General features: G+C 33.1%; 1 protein-coding gene, 3 long non-coding RNA genes and 2 pseudogenes across 4 annotated transcripts; 3 read left to right on the top strand and 3 right to left on the bottom strand.

Annotated features, from left to right (window-relative positions):
• The first annotated feature begins 2,757 nt into the window (after positions 1-2,757).
• LOC122593768 (pentatricopeptide repeat-containing protein At4g38150-like) lies at positions 2,758-3,778 on the top strand. Its single transcript, XM_043766213.1, has one exon. It carries the CDS (start codon positions 2,773-2,775, stop codon positions 3,634-3,636), a length of 864 nt encoding a protein of 287 aa, XP_043622148.1. The 5' UTR covers positions 2,758-2,772; the 3' UTR covers positions 3,637-3,778.
• Positions 3,779-4,471: 693 nt separating this feature from the next.
• LOC122594700 lies at positions 4,472-4,660 on the top strand (annotated as a pseudogene).
• A 1,143-nt stretch (positions 4,661-5,803) lies between these two features.
• On the bottom strand, positions 5,804-7,900 carry LOC122592384. The gene is made up of 3 exons (XR_006322707.1): positions 6,803-7,900; positions 6,538-6,702; positions 5,804-6,121 (listed from the first exon to the last, which is right to left on the bottom strand). It is a non-coding gene; the product is annotated as an uncharacterized LOC122592384 (long non-coding RNA).
• A 6,948-nt stretch (positions 7,901-14,848) lies between these two features.
• Positions 14,849-15,983, bottom strand: LOC122594422. The gene is made up of 2 exons (XR_006322995.1): positions 15,896-15,983; positions 14,849-15,123 (listed from the first exon to the last, which is right to left on the bottom strand). It is a non-coding gene; the product is annotated as an uncharacterized LOC122594422 (long non-coding RNA).
• Positions 15,856-16,043, top strand: LOC122594702 (annotated as a pseudogene).
• Positions 16,044-17,636: 1,593 nt separating this feature from the next.
• LOC122594424 lies at positions 17,637-18,961 on the bottom strand. The gene is made up of 2 exons (XR_006322996.1): positions 18,860-18,961; positions 17,637-18,596 (listed from the first exon to the last, which is right to left on the bottom strand). It is a non-coding gene; the product is annotated as an uncharacterized LOC122594424 (long non-coding RNA).
• Between the last annotated feature and the right edge of the window lie 1,155 nt (positions 18,962-20,116).

The following is a 20,116-nucleotide window of genomic DNA, read 5'->3' as shown; positions in this document are numbered from 1 at the left end:
CTCTTAAGTATCTACCATAAAAAATCATGATATTTAAAGAACGTTTTTATCATGTTTCACTTTCTAAAAAAAAGGGACACAAGTGTACTTTATTCAAATTCCATTGTAAACCAAAATACAAAGATTGTGTTTTAGTTTTACAATTCACCATCTCCAAAAAGGTGATACGTGTGAGATAGGTGAAGGTGATATAAGAGTTTAAAATTGATAAAAATAGTAGATAAGACTTGGATAAAGTTTCCACCATCAAATCTAACAGCCTATTTAATCCCTGGGTAAAGTAATGAAACACCACGGAAAATTAATCAGATTGGCGAAAGATGAAGTTTTTAGTGAAGTTTTTATGACTCTGAAAATTTTATAAGTTGTAATGTGTTTAAACCTGAAGATGATGTCTTCTAATACAACTCGGAAGCCTTTTCATAGGCTGGAATAAGTAAACAAAGCATACATTTAATCCTTGCTTTGAAAAAAGTTTGATTAATTACCCAATATTGAAGATTTGATAATAGTCTTCAAATATGTCATTGAAAATTGTTGTGGATTTACGTTTAATTAAAATAGTAAAGGGTTTTAAACCCATCCTCACCTAGGGTTTGGAATATACTATTTTTTAATATTGATGTCATTAATCAAACAATTATCAATGCATCTACGAATTTTGAAATTCATTATTCAAAGAGGAAGTGTGTGACTTTTACACTTTGAAAGTCTCTAAGTTCAAATAATTATCAACTCAAAAATAACTATGTTGATTGAGCATGATAATATTTCTAATATTAAAATGGGATTAGTTTGCCGGAATGTAACAAACTATACTCAAAAAGTTATAGTGTGTATGAACTAAAGTTTTTTTCATTGTATGCATAAACTTAGTAAAAATGTTCAAATCATGCAATGTGTATACGTGGCAGCCCGTATGAGCTGCCACATGTATTTTTTTTTTAACAGGCCACGTGTAAGGTTTTTATTGGTCGGTCACAAAAAGTTGCATGATATAAACATTTTTATTAAGTTTATGCATACAATAAAGAAAAACGTTAGTTCGTGCACACTATAACCTTTTAAGCATAGTTTGTTGCATTCCGGCACACTAAACCCTATTAAAATCCACCTAACTATCTTCTAAATCCATTAAGTTCACCCGATTCTTCCCAAAATGGTGAAGAATCGTGAGAATGAAATCAAGTTTCCTTATTTATTTTAATTTTTCTCATAGTTTTAACTATAAATTTTAAATATTTATATCATGATAATTAATTTTTGATATATTTTTTTCATAATAATTTTTTATTTTTTATATTTCTCTTATTTTCATTCTCTGTTGTTACCAAACATTGTAATATATTCTCTTTCCAAGTACTCATAATATATTTCTGTTGTAATATATTCTCTTTCCAAGTACTCATTCTCTTTTCTATCATTTCCTTTCTTTATTACATTTCCATTTTTTATGATTCTCTCTCTACCAAACGTCTCATTTAGTGTTAGAAAGAATTTTTTTTTTTTTTTTTCCTCTCTCGTGAACCGTCTGCATGACCCATTCTCTATATTCACCAAAGGTCGATGTACTCCAGAATTTCTAAATCCTCCATAATATCACATATAATACCACCGTGATAATATTCTTTGAGTAACTAACTATTAACAACTTATATTTATGTTAAAAACTAGATTTTAGACCCGTGTCCAATACTGGACACGGGATTTACGATATTATCAATATTAGATTTTCATATATTTAAATTATAAAATCTTATAATTTTGAATTATATACGGTTTCAAGTGTTATATTTTGCAACTTGTGCTACAATAATCATAGGTTTGTCACTGTCATTATTAGTCGAGAAATATTGATGAAATTGTTTGCCGTAGTCATTCCGCCCATACCACGCATAGGTTTATTTTCAATCACTTGTCTTATAATAATTAGATAACAATTAGGATTGTTTTTATATTCTTTGATAACAATTAAGACTCTTGATTTGAGTGACAACTGTAACTTTAAACATTAATACGCAAAGCTAATATATAAAAAAGGTGAAAACTATGTACCTTTTTGACCGAATGATATAATGAATCTTGAAAGGAGTTCATAGTGATTTGAATTTAGGTTTCAAGTAACCCTCTGTTGTAAATCGTGTTTTGTTTTGTGATCGTCTCATGTTCTGTGAATCCTATTGTGTTTAGGATAATGATATTGTATATCGTCATATGTTATTATGTTTGGGATATGTATCTAGAGTTTAAATTGTGTTTATATTAAATATTAAAATAAACTTATGCGTGTTATGGGTTCGCATCATGATCAAGTATATATACTTGAATGTAAGTACATAATCACAAGTATGTTTATATTTTATTTCTTAATTATCTTTCATAATAATATCACATTATGAATATAAATGGTTTCAAAAAATTCTATTATAGATAAATTATTATACCATGTGTCTTGTGGAATGATTATGACAAATAATTCCATCAATATATCTCAGCTAATCATAACAGTGACGAACCTATGATTATTGTACTACAATAAGTATAACACTTGGAACCGTATATTTTCAAAATTATAAGCTTTTATGACTTAAATGCATGAAGATCTGATATTGTAAACACGTGTCTAGGTTCTAAAATCTAGTTTACGTTAAAAAAGAGTTATCTGTCCAACATTTCGTACTCATGAACCAAACCAACCATAAGTTTATGATTATATTAAAATGCTAATTAAACGATAATAATTAAACGATAATCAAATTCAATATTTTAAGTATGTCTAGGAGGATCACTTCCTTTGTCTTCTCCAACCTTAAACTGCTCCATCGCCACCGCCACCGCCACCGCCTTCCACCACTAATCACCGTCCCATTTCAACCCGCACCCATCTTTTCTCGCCGCCACTTCTCAGACCAAACCACCACCCCAAAACGCAACACCAAATTAGTCAACTTCTCCCTCTCCGATTCCGAGTCCGAACCCGAACCCGAACCCAACTCGACCCAAACTCAACCCAATCTTCCACCACCTTACAACCCATTTAACAAAACCCAATACCGACAAGAAAACAATGACGACGACCCGACAAACTTACAACAAGTGTTCCATAAAATCCGGACACAAGGTCTCCAAGACAATGCAGTCAAGATGTTCGACGAATTGTCTAAACAAGGACTTACCCATGAAGCCCTTGAATTATTCTCTCAAATCAAAGATAAAGGTCACATGCCTGACGTGGTGGCCCACACTGCCGTCATTGAAGCCTATGCATCCGCGGGTAAACCGAAACAAGCGTTGAAGGTTCACCTACGGATGCTGGCTTCTGGCGTCTTGCCAAATGCGTATACGTATACCGTCTTGATTAAGGCCTTGGGCGGGTCGGGGGACGTGAAGTTGGTTTCAGAAGGGAAGAAGTTGGTTTTTGAGATGATAAAAAAAGGGATTAGGCCGAATGCTGAGACTTGTGTTGCGGTTTTTGAAGGGATTGTGAAATTTGGGAATGTGGATGAAGGGAAAGAGTTGGTTGGAAAGATGAAGGAGGCCGGGTTTGATATCGATGTAAAGGGTGTTAGAGAGGCTTTGAAGGATAAAAGAGGGCCGGTTTTTCGTGGTGTTATGGATATTGTGTTTGGAAAGTGAAAATGAAGTTTTGGATTTTGATGTAGTAGCTTTTTGATTCATTTTATGATCTTGTTCATCCCATGTTTGCAGTTGCGTTGGATTGGCTCATGTTTTAGTACTGTTAACTACTTAAAATGTTTTGCATTTGGTGGCATTTATATCTAATGGTTATATTGTGTTTGTATATACATGTTGCTTAGTTTAAGGTACAAAACAAAAAAGATTTGATATCTTAAACTTAAGATTGAGAGAAGAATCAACCAGTAATTTGAGCTCATTCTAGTCCAGATTATATACAGAGTCACTAGCCTAAAGATAAAATCTCCATGCTGACAAAACCTGCAGTAGCTCTAATCATCAACCTTTTTTTTAGAACGGTCTAATCATCAAAATAACCCATATAATTCAACATAAGCGTAATCAAACACCCTAAAAATACTTGACTGAAGTCTCATGACAGTCGCGTATTTTGAACCATTAAACTATGAAAGGATATGATCGTCTGCATAGTTTAGTAAACATACTGCTTCCCTTCTTCATTTTTCTTTGTTTCCTAAAGCAAATTTGATGACCCGTCAGTGCTTGGACTCATACTAGATGTCTTTTTCGAAACTTTAGGCTTTAAAGTGTACAATGGTCGAAAGTACGTAAACAATGATATTCAACTTTACTAAATATGTTAATGTATCTGTTGTAATAATTAATTTAAATAGAGATATGAATAAATATGTGAAGCCAACATGTGAAAGGGCACATGGTTGATATAGTCTTAAGGCTTCTGTATTTACGTCCCACATCGGTGCCAGATAGAAAAAGGAGGGGTTTTATAATGGGTAGAAACAGAAAGATAAGCACGACCTTACTTGAACAGGATCTGTTCTATAGGCTCGTACCTCTGTATCCTTGATTGGTTGATGAACCACGACCATGTTGCCAGAGCGTGATTAACCGAGCCTTATGGTCTCGGCCATGGCTCAGTAGAGGATCGTTGCCAACCCTGTTTAAGGGGTCTTGGCATGGCTACATGGTTGTCTGACAGACAAACCCATATCTTTTTGTCAAATAAACTTCTGGATTCTCATGGTATTGAACATGGCTCATTTGCCACTTTCCAGTCCAGTTAATGGGTCCATGGCATTGCTACATGGTGGTCTGACCAATAACAGCGGACCATTTTAATTCTATTAAGCTCTAAGCCATTTACAGAAGTAGTAAACCTTATCGACACAAGCAGCTCATCCTATATCAATCTTGTCCATTTCTAAAACCATCGCGCTATTGTCATTTCTGGAAAACAACTATACATAGAGCCAAAATTCATTGTAGCCCTTGAAGCTTAACTGATCACCGAGGACATACAACATCAAACTTTGAATTTAACAAATGAAAACAAAATATCTCCTACAAGACATTTCGACTCCCTGGACTATCTAGCTTAATCCATAGAGAGGATAACACCTGCCCCAATATAAGTTTTCAATTGGATCAATAGAGAATGAGGACTCATCAGAAGAGGTCGAAGATTGCATCTCAATTCGTAAGCTGCTCCCAATCCGTTATCAGTCACACATTTTAGTGGCTTGGTGATACCCAAGACCCTGGCAGGCCTTTTGGAAAATATATTAGATACCCTTGAGTCTCTAATCTCAGTATAAGATATCGGAAGTGCACATCAATAGGATATTAAAGATGGTTAAAATGGGTGGGTCAAATGAGTTGGGTAAATGTTCATAATCATATGGGTCAAACATGTTGGGTTTGGCTGACACAAACACTTCTCATCGGTGTATTTTAAACTTAATTATGACACTCATAACACATACAAGGGGCTGGTTTCGATCCTGCTTGATTGTACCATTTATGGGCTAATGTTGACTACTTTTGTCCCGTTGGGAATGTTTGACCCATTTTCATTTTATTTTTCCATTTTATTTTACCCATTTGACCCGTTAAGAATAATATGTATAAGGAAATACCTTCAAAAGTCAAATTTTCAACATTTATATTCCATAAACAGGCTCATAACCTATTGAAGAAACCTAAGAAAATGCTAAACCAAATACCAAAACAAAAACGGCGCATTCACGTATGGCAGATATGCTAAAACAAATATTGCCCATTCAGACACCATAATAGAGACTATATCATATTTACCATGATCTGAGACCCTTACCTAAAGCCAATAGGGTGGAAAGAGGGTCTTCCATAATAAACTTACATCAAAACTGACAATGATACAATCCATGGAATCGTGTTGCAAAACATACTTGGTTAAAACTTGTTACCATGTTCAAGGGTAAACATCTTTTCATTACAGCTGAAAACGGACAGGAATATTCATTGTTAGATTTGTAAAACAGTAGAAGTTTAATCGGACTGCTCTATGATCTCTCTCTCTTCTCTACAGCGTTGTTCCCATTGCAAGATCGTGCCAAGTATCTCCTCCATCGACTGGAGCTGCCTCATGATCATGCCAAGTATCTCCTCCATCGACTGGAGCTGCCTATTGTAAGAAACAAACATATGAAACAATAACTATATCAATAGAAAATCAACTAGTCACTGTTATGAGATTCATTAAAAATGTAACTGAAACAGATAATCATACTCTGCAGATACAATTCAGAGTTTTCATCGACTAGTAGTTAACATCTGCAAATTTGTATAAGACATCTCTTCTAGGAAGATGTCACCATATGTTACATATAGGGTCCATCTAACTAGTTTAAGACTAGAAAAGCATCATCTTAATCATAGATCAAAGAAAACTTAATTTATCTGCTTTCCATAAGCCACATCTGAAAGGGCACATGTCTAGTACAGTTTTAAGTTTTCCGTCTTTACGTCCCACATGGGTGCCAGAAAGAAAAGAGAGGGAGTTTATAAGGAGCAGAAACAGAGAGAAAGGCACGTCCTTACTTGAACAGGACCTTGTAACCAGAGCGTGATTAACCTAGCCTTATGTTCTTGACCATGGCTCAGTAGAGGATCATTGCCACTCCAGTTAATGGGTCTTGACATGGCTGCATAGTTGTCTAATGTACAATCTCTCTCTTTTTTTTTTCCTGTCTATCGAGTTTTGTTCTGTACAAAAGATGGCTCTCTGATATTACAAGTCATATTAAAAACAAGAATGTGACCACACTTAACCAAGACGCATAGCCCAGGTTGTTCAAGACAATACCTCGAAGCATGGGAACATTAGAAAAATTTATGATTATACAAAACACTCGAGCCATTTCCAAAAGTGGAACAGGATATGGACTTAAAACACTTCAAGCTATCTCAATCTTGAACATTTCCAAAGCCATCATACTTATCGGTTATCAGAAGTCGTAATCCTTCTAATGCCCTTCCTGGAAAACCAACCATATGGGAAGTAGTAACTTCAAGGTTTAACTAATCGATATAGCCAAACATACTTCAAATTCAAGAAAAAAGGAAGAAAAAAAAAACCCTTCAAGAATATATTCCGCATCCACCAAGTATCTAGTGCAATTTTTAGAGGACCATTCAACGCTGCCCCAAAACATCTATTGAGGTCCTAAAAACTTTGAGAAAACACTGCTAGTACATCTCAATATTATTAGCGTCCACTGCATTCAGCACCACTTGTCATAGATACAATAAACCCAAGACCCTCTAATGAGTTCCCCTCTTAAATAGTACTGTAGCTACTAAAGTTGTACTGGTAGCATGAGAAACTCGAGTTATTGCACAGGATAGCAACCATTTGACCCAAATGTTCAGGTTAGTGACTGTTAATGGTCACATCAATTGGATATTAATCTATTAGAGATAGTTACATTAAATGGCAGGTCAGACGGGTCGGATAAGGTTAAAATTGCAGACAGACCCGGACTCTCCAACCTTTTTACACCTTTTGTAGTACAATCATAATGTATGCAAGGCTAACTCAATCAAGCCCGATTATTTGAAAGCTTTTTATTTCACCCATTTGACCAAATGATATACGATCCATAAAAAGGCTCATAAACCAATGGAAGAAACCTATGTAAGTATTAAATTGCAGTACATCAAAACAAAAGCGGCCCATTCACATCCGACTATCCGAGTAGAAACGCTAAAACATAAGTGGCCCATTCAGACATCATGATAGACTTCTAAGATGCTAGTAAAACTAAAAAATTTCTACATTTACATGTTTTGTTTATCTGATTGTACAATCCCTGAAATGATACAGCAAACATCTTATATTAGAAGAAAATAAACATAAAAAATTGGACAACTTTGTGGTAATGACTTATTTTTAGGGATTAGTTCCCTAGAATGTAAGAAACTTTGAACGAATGTCTATAGTAGGAAATAACTAAAGCTGTGTGTATTGTATGTAAACAACTTTGAAATAATGTTTATTGTATGTAAGAATTTCGTTTCAACCAATTACAATCTGACAAGTGGCACCTGTATATGGTTGCCACGTATGTTTTCTTACATACAACAAACATTTTTTCAAGTTGCTTACATACAATACACATAACTTTAGTTTTTTCCTACTATAGACATTCGGTCAAAGATAGTTACATTCCAGGAAACTAATCCTTTATTTTTATTGTGAAGTCCAATATACAACTCCATTTTAATGTAATTGTGTTTTCAAAGACTCCATTGAAAATGAGAAATTTGAAACAAATGAAAATTAAACCTTAAAACATCAAAATAAAGACATCATGATCAATAATATAGCCTCGCAAAAAACTACAATTATCTTTTTAAGAAAGTGTCAAACAAAAGAGATTCATCTTCATACAAACAAAAACTTAAACAACAAAATGAGATCTGAATACACATAAATTTACAAGTACACATAAATTTGCAATACTTGTAAATCTTCCCATTAGCAAGTACAATGTGCGCATATAAATAAACAAAAGAGAGAGAGCATTAAAATTTCAAACCCAAATTATAAACTCTTAACTGCTTGACTCTTCTCCAAGACTCGAGCTCTTAACATCGGATTTTCCATAGAGCATTGACATGGTATGAAGGTAGTCTAAACCAAAAAATTGTTTTAAATGCATGGAATATCATGCAACAAGTTTAAGTATCTATAGTATATGTTTAGCTTGAGTTGTTGGTTCTTGTGCAATTTTTGCACAAAAGTTTCCTTGTCAACCACGCATACCAACTCAATCTTTGATAGATGAAGATCTTGTTCCTTGTATTGTGAAATATAAAGAACACTCCAGCATTAGGGGATATTAAAGATAGAAGAAGAATGTCCATTGTTGAGCAACACATTGGGTTCAATAAGTATAGGGAGAGCTATAAATTGGTTAGGTTTTACGTTTGTACACCTTCCCAAATCCATTATACACCTTCCCAAATCCGCCACCTAAGTTGTTTAAGTGACTAACCCTCTCCGAAAGATTATTTAAGTTATTATGAAAGTAGTATAAACCACATGAAACACATGTATGTTATCCATATAACACCAAAATTAAAGATAGTACCACCGTCAAAGACCATTCTACATGTTGGTCTGCCATAAGAGGATATTGTTACCGACTCCATACAAAAAGTACCACCAAGTTGCACTGAAAACGATGATGACAGATTGTCACTATCACCCATTGCAAAACACATAATCTTGGTCATCAATTTAGATCTGCAATAAAAATTTTAAAATGAACATCAATAAGAGCATGAGCCACATACAACTAGGGATGATGAAACTTTTCTTTAATTGTGAAAACCCAAGTTAAAGTTTCTAGTTTGGTATATACGAGCTTCTTGAGAACAGCTTCCGAACCAACGTCGAATGTGGGTGTCATACTGTCATTGCTAATCAAGTATTATCTTCTATAAGACATGATATATAATCAGCAAAACTATAAATACAAAAAACTAAGATTTATAACTATGATTTGTCAACAATTAATCAACTACATGGAGATGAGCAAAAACACGTAGTAATATACACACAGATCTGATAGTATAGATTAAGTAAAGTAGAAATTGAGGATTACAACTATTTGACCTGATTTATTTACAAAAACAATACAGTAATAATGAGGCAAATAGCAAGGATAAGAAAGAAGAATAAGAAAGAGGTTACCTGATTCAAAGAGATCGGAAGATATTGTGAGTGACTTGGGGAAGTCGTCTGAGTCAAAAAACATTCAACTGAAACCCTACACATAATTTATAGCAACGCCACGGTGGGTTAAAATTTCATCTACTTTATCTAAACTATCTATATAAACAAACTACTATCTCCCCCGTTCAACTCTCTATCTTTAAATTACATAATATATCCTTTACATTTAAACTAACATCACACACTTTATCCCTAAAATTATAAACATTTATAGCGGATGATTACTTTTGAATCAAAAATCTAAAATTGGTGGAGGTGCATTCAATACCTATTCTTAGTGTTTTGCATAATAGAATTGAATCTTTGAATTTTTAAAACCTGATATTAGTAATTTAGTATTACTTTTCTTTTTAGCTGTTTGTTTTAATGCAATGAAATTGATGTAGTTGAAATTTAATATGTCTACTTCCATCTTTCCTTTGATTCATATAGACAATTTTTAAGCAAAAACTTTATGGAACCCGTGTGTTAACACGGACCAAAATCTAATTAGAAAAAAGAAGCTAAAGTTTGAAACTAATATCCAAATCAAAATTGGTTCACTTTGAGAGTATATGAGATAAGCCGAACTTTTCAAAACAACATAGGCCGAACTTGGGAATAACCAAATTTTTATGTAAAATCTATCCATTTATCTATTCTATAAAAGAAGGTTAAAAGATACATTTGACACCTCATAATCTTTTAAAATTATATTTTCTTTTATCTCCATGATACTTTTTTTATATAATTTTTTTTTCTATTCTTCTATTTATCTTTAAGAAAATAAACATCTATCTATATAATATAACTAAAAGAGGGGGTTGGAGTACACTTGACACCCCTAATCTCCTACCTTGAACCTAATACCATTCCTTATTAATCATCTATTTTCATATGCCCTCTATCCCTTTTTTAAGATTTACGAGCATGGTATCCGTGCAATGCGGTGGCGGTGGTGGGGAAGGCGGTCTAGTGGTGTCGGTGATAGTACTATTGGTGGTGGTGGTGGTGTCAAGTAGTGTAGGGTGATGCAATTGTGATGGTGGAAATTTTTAAAAGATAAAAGCTTAAAATGTTAATTATTAAAATAAAGGTTTAAAGTGTAAATTATAATTTAACATTATTGCAATTGTGAGGGTAGAACTTTAATCATTATTATTATTTAACATTAAATTCTTATGTTATTGTTATTATTATTTCTTTTAGTTTAATTTGTTGTCCATTATAGGTTCATTATGACTTCTTTTTCAACAACAAAAAATAAGACAACATTAGTTCATCTTGAAGATGTTAAACCAACACATGTTAACCATCATCTATGATTCCGTGTTGTGCATGTATGGATTATCTCGGAGTGGAACAACCCGAAGAAAATCAAAACGTTCGAGATGGTCTTTGTTGATGAATTGATATGTATTTTTCAAATTATATAGTGTACACTTTTTGTTTCTCTTTTTATTTAACTAAGTTGAAAACAAAAGGTAAACTGAAATCAATACTTATATGAAGTTAATTTTCATTTGTTTCTTCTTTAGTTTTCGTATTGATTAAGTTGTGATATTGATCATATTAATGGTTACTCGAATCAATCAGAATATTCAACTTTTTGCCTTATTTGAATCATTTTATGTTTTATTTTTAGGTATTTTAATTTTATTTCGTATCTATTTAATATACCTTGAATTTCAATTTTTTAGGTTTGGTTAATATATTTTGAGACTACCCGTCCATTGGACGGGTCTAAGTACTAGTTATTGTATTTTACAAGTGTAACCCAAGTAAAAGACCTAATTACTCATGACCCCATTAGGGATGATAATGAAATGGGTATTGTCGAGGATCTCAATCCTAGTTTTTATACTCGATTTTCAATTGTAATCTTCGTTCTCGACCTATTTTCGTCGGGAATTAAATTGCTTCCTCATACCAATCATCATCCGGTATGGAGTATTCCTGTCGGATATCAGGTACTTTTTTTTTGACTTACTCATAACATAAAGTCATTGTAGCAGAAGATAAGTAGAATGATATGTAGTTCGATTTTTTCTTTTTAATATAAACTAATTTATATTTATATGTTAAATAAATGATACGAGATAAAAAGTATTAAATCAACTTAAAATGATTTAAACATATAGGAAAAACTTAAGTAATTCTAGGTTCGAGTATGGGGATTGGGGATTTATGGATTTCTATCCTCGTCCCCTTCCCCATTGTGGCATAGAGTTACATCCTCATGTACGTCACTATCCCCAGTCAAATCGGGTTTAAGCATCAGATGACTCGTCGAATACGAGTATTTTCCCTAGACCCCATCCAATTAGATTATTACTCACTCGTATAATTTTTTAATCAGAAGTTTATATATTCATCAAAACCAGAAAACATATAAAATATAAAACATATAGAAAATTTGTTCAAATGATAATTTTTTTTCATGATAAACATTACTTTATAAACTTGATCATGATTATTATCTATGTATAGCAATTTTAAATAAAACAATGATTATATAATACATGTAAGTGTTAATTGATAGAAACTCACCTTTTAAAAAAGGAAACGAGTTTAAGGAGCTTGTAAGAATAAGTTCTCGAGCATTAAGTAGTATCCCAATCAACTTTCTTGAATTATTGTATTATAACTTGATCTTCATGCTAAAAGAAAGATATTATTATGTATGTTCCATTTTAGATGAAGATAATATTTTAAGTGAATGTTGTTATGCAGTAGGAAACTAGAAATATACACTCGTGCGTTACCGCAGGAGTTTTATTGTAACATCATGTATAAGTGTTTATTAAACTTAAACGTAGTTTTACATTTCATATATTGCGGCATGACTCAAGTAAATTATTCATAGGATGTCATATTTTCATGTATTGTGTTGTACCTCATATTCTACAATTCAATCAAGTAGTAGAAGATTTTAAAAATAGCATGATAGAGTACATCTTAACTATTGTTTACCTGGTAATCATAATTCATATAACTCTATCTACATGAACTCAAAACATTATGTCGTTTATTTTGCAAATCTAAATTCGGGTTAATTAGAAGGTTGCATAATGCTAAGTACGTATTTATAGTTTGTCAAATGATATCAAATGTTGCACTGTATCATGTAAAATGTATGCTAAATAAAATCCAATATTACGAACCTTACAAATGTGAAAAACTATAAGATTCAAAATAAATATACATAGTACAATAATAAACTTTAAACAAAAATCAAACACAAAAACTTAAACTTTTGTCAATGAATGACCTCAAGTTCTCAATCTATATCATCATCTTACATATAAAAAAGCATTTAACTTAATTATATCATGAAACTAAAAATGTAGTCTCGTTTTATAAGTGATATATATATATATATATATATATAATATAAGTGGCAAATCACATTACACTTACTGTAAGTTGTAAAGATTAGTACTCATAAAATATACATATAGAAAACACAAAAGAAAATCAGAACCCACCCCACCATTTAAAAAAACCGTGTGTTGTCCGCTTGTCCCTCACACCTTCCTACTCTCAAAGATAATTTTTGTACTACCACCAGTATTCTTCAAAACCAAATCTATTTTCCCTTTCCCTTTTCATTTCCCTTTCATCTACAAAATCAGACACAAAATATATGCATAATCATGTCACTAAAAAATATATTCATGAAAATCATCTTACTTCACCCAGAAAACAACAAATCAAACAAAAATGTCAAAAAGAAAACTGAAAAAGTTAAAACTCAGACAAATCAGAAAAAGTAGAGGGAGGAATTGATGATGTGATTCATCCGACAATGGTTTTGACGGCAACAATGACGTCACGTTTTTCTCTCTTCTTAAATCTATGTGTAAGTGTGTTGTTTTGTGGTGGGTGCTATTTGAACGGAGCTGGTATATATCCGGCGCTGGTATAGATTCGATGCACACAAAGGTTGGTGGCGGTGGTGTTATAGATGATGTGGTTCTCGGTGGTGTTATAAATCCAGTCATCCAGATGAGGTGGTGACCGACGGAGGTGTTTAGCTTTTAACCGACGGTCTAAAGGTTGTTGGCGGTGGTGTTTGCTCCGATGTTATAGACCCGGATGAGATGGTGACCGACAAACATGTGAAGCTCATGAACATGTATTGATTGCTTCTATTAAGTATGAAGATTTTTTTACAGGAATTGCATTTAGATATGTTTTTGTATTTGGGAAGAAAGGGTTTTGATGAAAGATTTAAAATGATTTTATAATATGTTTTAAACTTTTAGTTGAAGTTAAACTGGAAAATGTAATGCATAAGAAAGTTGTATCATGTGCATTATAGTTAGTAAAGATAGTGTTTGTACCTTATGCATTAATGGTTATAAAAAACATGTTGGTTTTTAGTATATAGGTAAATGTGATGGAAGGCGTGTTTTGAGAATATTAAAATGAAATTAAATTTTCACATTTATTTGTTTAAGATGATAACGATTAGTGATAAAAGTCGTGACATTTTAGTGTTATTACAGGTGTCCTAATGAGTGTTAAAATGTACCATGTTTCATTAGTCTTGCAATTATTTTTATTAAAGGTGAATTTCGCTTAAGAACTTCATGTCGCGATTTAATAGCGGGAGGTCTAACATACATTTTCTTAACCGGGTCCGCGTTAGAGAGCTCCCTTAAAGTAGAAATGACTACTTTAAATACCCAATGGGGGAAAACCCTCTACTAATGCGCTCGAAGGCACGGCGATCAATAGGAGTAAACTCTGACCTCTCAGACTTGAACCAGAGTATACCCAAGCCAAGCCTTCATAGAAAGACTTACTATGTACTTTCAAGTTTTGAATCCAAAACCTCCTGCTTGTAAGACAGGTCCTCAACATATACAAAAACTTGTGATCTTTAGTATTAAACATTCTAAAAACTTCGACCCATATAATATCCATATAACCGAAATATCCATCTTGATTACTTAACTTGACAGGTATACATATATAATTTTTTTTTCATAATAACAAATGTCTCAATGATTCATTAATAGATCATTTTAAAATAGGATTAGATCGTTAATATATTTGGCATTTTTATAAACTTATAATGTCACATATCATTTTAAAACCAAGATTGTACATTACTAACCCAAATTTGATGTTCTACACGAGCTTTCACTACATTCTGAGTCGATACATTAAGAGCGATTGACTAATACAAGTTCTACTACGAAACAAGTTAGTTGACAATAAAAAAAAATAGACGGATGTTACATGGAGGATCGTTGCCAACCCAGTTAAATTGTTACATTTGTGAAACACTATAAGTGCAATCAGACAGCTCTAAGATCTCTCACTCCTCTACTGTGTTATTCCCAATGCAAGATCGTGCCAAGTATCTCCTAAATCCACCGGTGCTGCGTCATGTTCTGATAGCAACATGCTCATTGTAAGCAACAAACGTAGGAAACAATAACAAAAGATATCCTAGCAAAAAGGAAGGTAAACTGCTTGCATAACTCTATCAATAGAAGATCAATGAGTCACTGTTAGGAGATTCATTGGAAATGTAACAGAAACAGACAATCATATTCTGCAGATGCTCACAGTTTTCATCAACTAGTAGCTTACATCAGCAAACTTGTAAAAAACATAACTTCTAGGAAGATGTCACCATATGTGACAGATAGGGTCCATCCGTCCATCTAACTAGTTTAAGGCAGAAAAACATCGTCTTAACTATAGATAATAGAAACCTTAATTGTTCGTTTCCAAATACGTATATGGGCAGTATCAACACATATGAGGGCCGTCGGACCAATGGGGCTTAGGGATGGGTAATTAAGTATGTCATGGCATTGTAACAGTCTCATATATGCCTTAATGGCCGTGGCCGACCTTGCTAACGCAATATGAAATAACAATAAGAAATGCCACTTCAATAATTTTAGTACCACAAAGTCTTTTAAGACATAAAAATTGTATGATCAGATTTGCCACAGATCTTTTTGAGTGCATGACATATTGTTATATCGTTTCCATAAGCCAACATCTGAAAGGGTACATGGTTGGTATAATTTTAAGTCTCCTTCATTACATCTACATCCGTAACATATATAAAAAAGAGGGTGTTTATAAGGAGCAGAAATAGGGAGAAAGGCGCGACCTTACTTGAACAGAATTTGTTCTATAGGCTCGTACCTCTATATCCTTGATTTCTATCAAGACAAAAACCCATGTTTGGTTGATGAATCACGACCATGTAGCCACATTGACCATGGCTCAATAGAGGATCGTTGCCACTTCATTTAATGGGTCTTGGCATGACTACATGGTTGTCTCACAAAAAATCTCCTTTTTTTTTCTATCAAGTTTTGGTCCGTCAAACATTGTTTAGATTGTCTCTCAACTTTGTTCAAAAGGGTTAAAAATATATATCTTGTCATCGGTTTCTAGGAAGTTAGACATACAAATTATGTGGAACCACACTCAACAAAGATAGCTCTTTGCTATCAACAGTCATATTAAAACAAGAATGTGATCACACCTAACCCAGACGCAAAAACTAGCCTGGGTTGTGCAAGACAATAGCCCGAAGCATGGGAACATGGACAAATTTATGATTATACAAAACACACGGGCCATTTCCAACAATGGAACAGGATATCAACTAAAAACACTTCAAGCTATCTCAATCTTCAACATTTCCAAAGCCATCACGCTTATCAGAAGTCGTAATCCCACTAATGCCATTCCTGGAAAACCAACCATATGGGAAGTAGCAACTTCAAGGTTTAACTAGTCGATATAGCCAAACATACTTCAAATTTAACAAAAAAGGAAGAAAACATAAAAAAAGAACCCTGTAGCAATATATTCCGCATCCACCAAATGTATAGTGCATTTTTTTGAAGGACCACTCGATGCTGCCCCAAAACATCTGTTAAGATCCTAATAACTTTCAGAAAACGAAAACACTGCTAGTACATCTCAATATTATTAGCACCCAGTGCATTCAGCACCACTTGTCATAGATACAATACCCTCTAATGAGTTCCACTCTTAAATAGTACAGTATTTACTAAACTTATAGTAGTAGCATGAGAAACTCGAGTTATTGCTCAGGATAGCAACTATTTGACCCAAATGTTCAGGTTACTGAATGTTAATTGTCACATCAAATGGAAATCAGAGATAGTTACATTAAATGGTAGGTCAGACGGGTCAGATTAGTTGTGCAACTTACAGAATAATATTTGAATGCTTTTTATTTTACCCATTTGACCAGTGATATACGATCCATAAAAAGACTCATAAACCAACGGAAGAAACCTATGCAAGTATTAAACAAAAACGGCTCATTCACATCTGAGCAGAAATGCTAAAACATAAGTGGGCCATTCAGACACCATAATAGACTTCTGCAATGCAGGTAAAAACATTTAGGGTAAAAACTAAAAAATTTCTACATTGACATGTTTTCTCTATCAGAACTGATTATACTATCCCTGAAATGGTGTTACACAACATTAAAACTTGTTATCATGTTCAACGGTGAACATCTTATACTAAAAGAAAATGAACATAAAAAATTGGACAATTTTATTGTAATCACTTCTTTTTATTGTGAAGTCCAACAATCTACCACCTTAACAAACTTAAACTGATATACAACTTCATTGAATGTAATTGTGTTTTCAACTACAAATTGATAATACATAATTTTTTTTCTTTACTTATGGCATTGCCACTCTTATTTAAATTATTCACCACATTTGAACATGGAAATGAGGAATTTGAAACAAACGAAAATTAAACCTTATAACATCAAAATAAAGACGTATCATGATAAATTATATGGCCTCCTTCATGACAGGCAAGAGAGAAAAGCCAATTTCCAAATTCACTTAAATATATGACAATAATTTGTTCTCCCGGAAACTTGAATCAACCAAACAAACTACAATTATCTTTTTAAAGAAGTGTCAAACAAAAGAGATCCATTAGGTACAAACAAAAACCTAAACAACAAAATGAGATCTAAACACACATACAAATCTGCAATACTTGTGAATCTTCCTTTTAGCAAGTACAATGTGTATATAAAAAGAGATGAACAATAGTACAATACCATTTCAATGATTTAAAGCTTATTTCGGACAACCCAAAATGCAAAATCTTAACTGCTCGACTCTTATCCAAAACTCGAGCTCTTCACATCAGATTTTTCATAGAGCATTGACATAGTATGAAGGTAGTCTAAACCATAAAATAATCGTTGCATCACCCTAAAATATCCGTTTAACGCAAATATCATTGTTGTAATACATTTTCAAATCTATAATCTACTCGATCAAATATCCTTATAAACTTTTCCAAATCCTCTTTTTCCAATCTTAACTACCCGGTTTTTTGAAATTAATTGGTTTGTAAGGTTTTCTAGGTCAAACAACAATGGGGCATATATTAAAGAGATATTTCATCTTTAAATGTTTGAAAATAAGTAGGCTCCTTGCTAGCTAAAGAAGTCTAACGGTTCAAAGGTTTTGGTTTGTAATATTGGTTAGGTTTTACATTTGTACACCTTCCCAAATCTATTATACATCTTCCCAAAACCACCATCCAACATGTTTGACCGACCAAACCTTGCTTAAAGATTATTTAAGTTATTATGAAAGTAGTATAAACCACATGAAACACATATGTGTATCTTCGATATAACACCACACCACAATTTAAGATAGTACCACCGTCAAAGACCATTCTAGATGTTGGTCTGCCATATGATGATATTGTTACCGACTCGGGACAACAAGTACCACCAAGCTGCACTGAAAACGATGATGACAGATTGTCACTATCACCCATTGCAAAGCACGTACTCTTGGTCATCAATTTAGATCTGCAATAAAAATTTTAAAATGAACATCAGTAAGAGCATGAACCAAATACAACGAGGGATGATGAAAGTTTACTTTAAATGTGAAAAGCCAAGTTAAAGTTTCTAGTTTGGTATATATTACATCATTTAAACATCACTTAGGCCGGAAATTAAAAAAGTAAACACATATTACAGTAATATTTATTACTAGTTTATATGTACATATATGAATAAATGTTTATTACAAAGTGAAATAACAAAAAATAAACAGAAATAAAACTCACTCAAAGAGAAGGATGATGCAGGAATCAGGATTTGATGTTATGATAATCAGTTTAGATATACTATTTTATAAATCAAAAAGTTTAGAATAATATAGCGGCTGGAAGCCTGGAAGTGATAAGGATGATAACCTACCTTTCTAATTATATAGGGTTAACCAGCTGGGTGATTTGGGCTAAAATGTATTCTGGTCTAGAAGGTTAAGCCCATCTTACACTTTTTTTTTATTTTCTTCCAAAAGGCAACTTTAAGTTTGATGCCTAATTAATTTTAGATTTTGTATATGTTTAGTGAGTACTTGGGAGTTGGGACATAGTTTTCTAAAATCTGACTTATAATTTTATGCATATGGTTTGTTTCAATCGTTGGTAACTTATGGTAATTAAAAGGGTATTCAACCATTGACTAATAACTCAATTGATTGAGGTATCTTTTAAATATACTATGTAGGCCTTTAAGGTTAATTTTTCTTTTAGGTCTCGAGTTCGGGTTTCTCATCTAAGTTATTTTTCATGAAAAATGGGTTGGAGGTCTAACAATTAATGGTTAAAATCGTCTCCAACTCGTATGAATCGAAACTAACCCAAAAAAAAAAACTAAAAGGATATTTATGAGATGAGATGGGCTATAAAAAGAAGATAACAATTATAGACGGCAAAACTTTTATCGTCACATTACACACTTTACTGTCTCGTCTAATCTCTCTTTGTCACATATCCGCATAATAAATCGCGTCTTGTAACAAGCGGTGGGCATCATAAACACATCTAAGTCCATCTTGGAGAGCATGTCTCGCAAATGGCTCACATAAAGTTTTCGAGGTTGATATTTTTTTCCACCCCGGCACTGTATCTCTTTCAGTTCTCGTTTCCTGACGCCCTTCTACGCCGATAATTTCCTGATCACGACTTATAAGTCATATGGTAATAGTTGATTTTACTCAAACTTTACAATCACCGCAGGTCCCAATCCTCCTATATTTTTGCATGTAATAGTCCATTGTTAGGATTTGTAACTTGACGAAGGCGGCCATATCAAGAGTTGTTGATACTTTTCATTTCTATAGATTAATGGGTATGTTACCATATTAATCTTCGAACACCTTGTCCTGACATATCTGTAGTATATCATTCAAGCAAATGATGCAATGCATATATGTAGAGATTATCAAATTCTCTCTTGTACACATAGAAGATGCAATTTACCGAGATCCATCTCAGATACACTTGACTGAGGTCTCATGATAGTGTTGTATTAAT

The sequence above is a fragment of the Erigeron canadensis genome, chromosome 3 (assembly GCF_010389155.1).
Source record: "Erigeron canadensis isolate Cc75 chromosome 3, C_canadensis_v1, whole genome shotgun sequence".
Taxonomy (NCBI): Eukaryota; Viridiplantae; Streptophyta; class Magnoliopsida; order Asterales; family Asteraceae; genus Erigeron; species Erigeron canadensis.
This window is presented reverse-complemented; position numbering and strand designations above follow the sequence as displayed.

Coding starts and splice junctions, on each gene's coding strand:
- LOC122593768 (XM_043766213.1), top strand. CDS start 2,773: ATGTCTAGGAGGATCACTTCCTTTGTCTTCTCCAACCTTAAACTGCTC.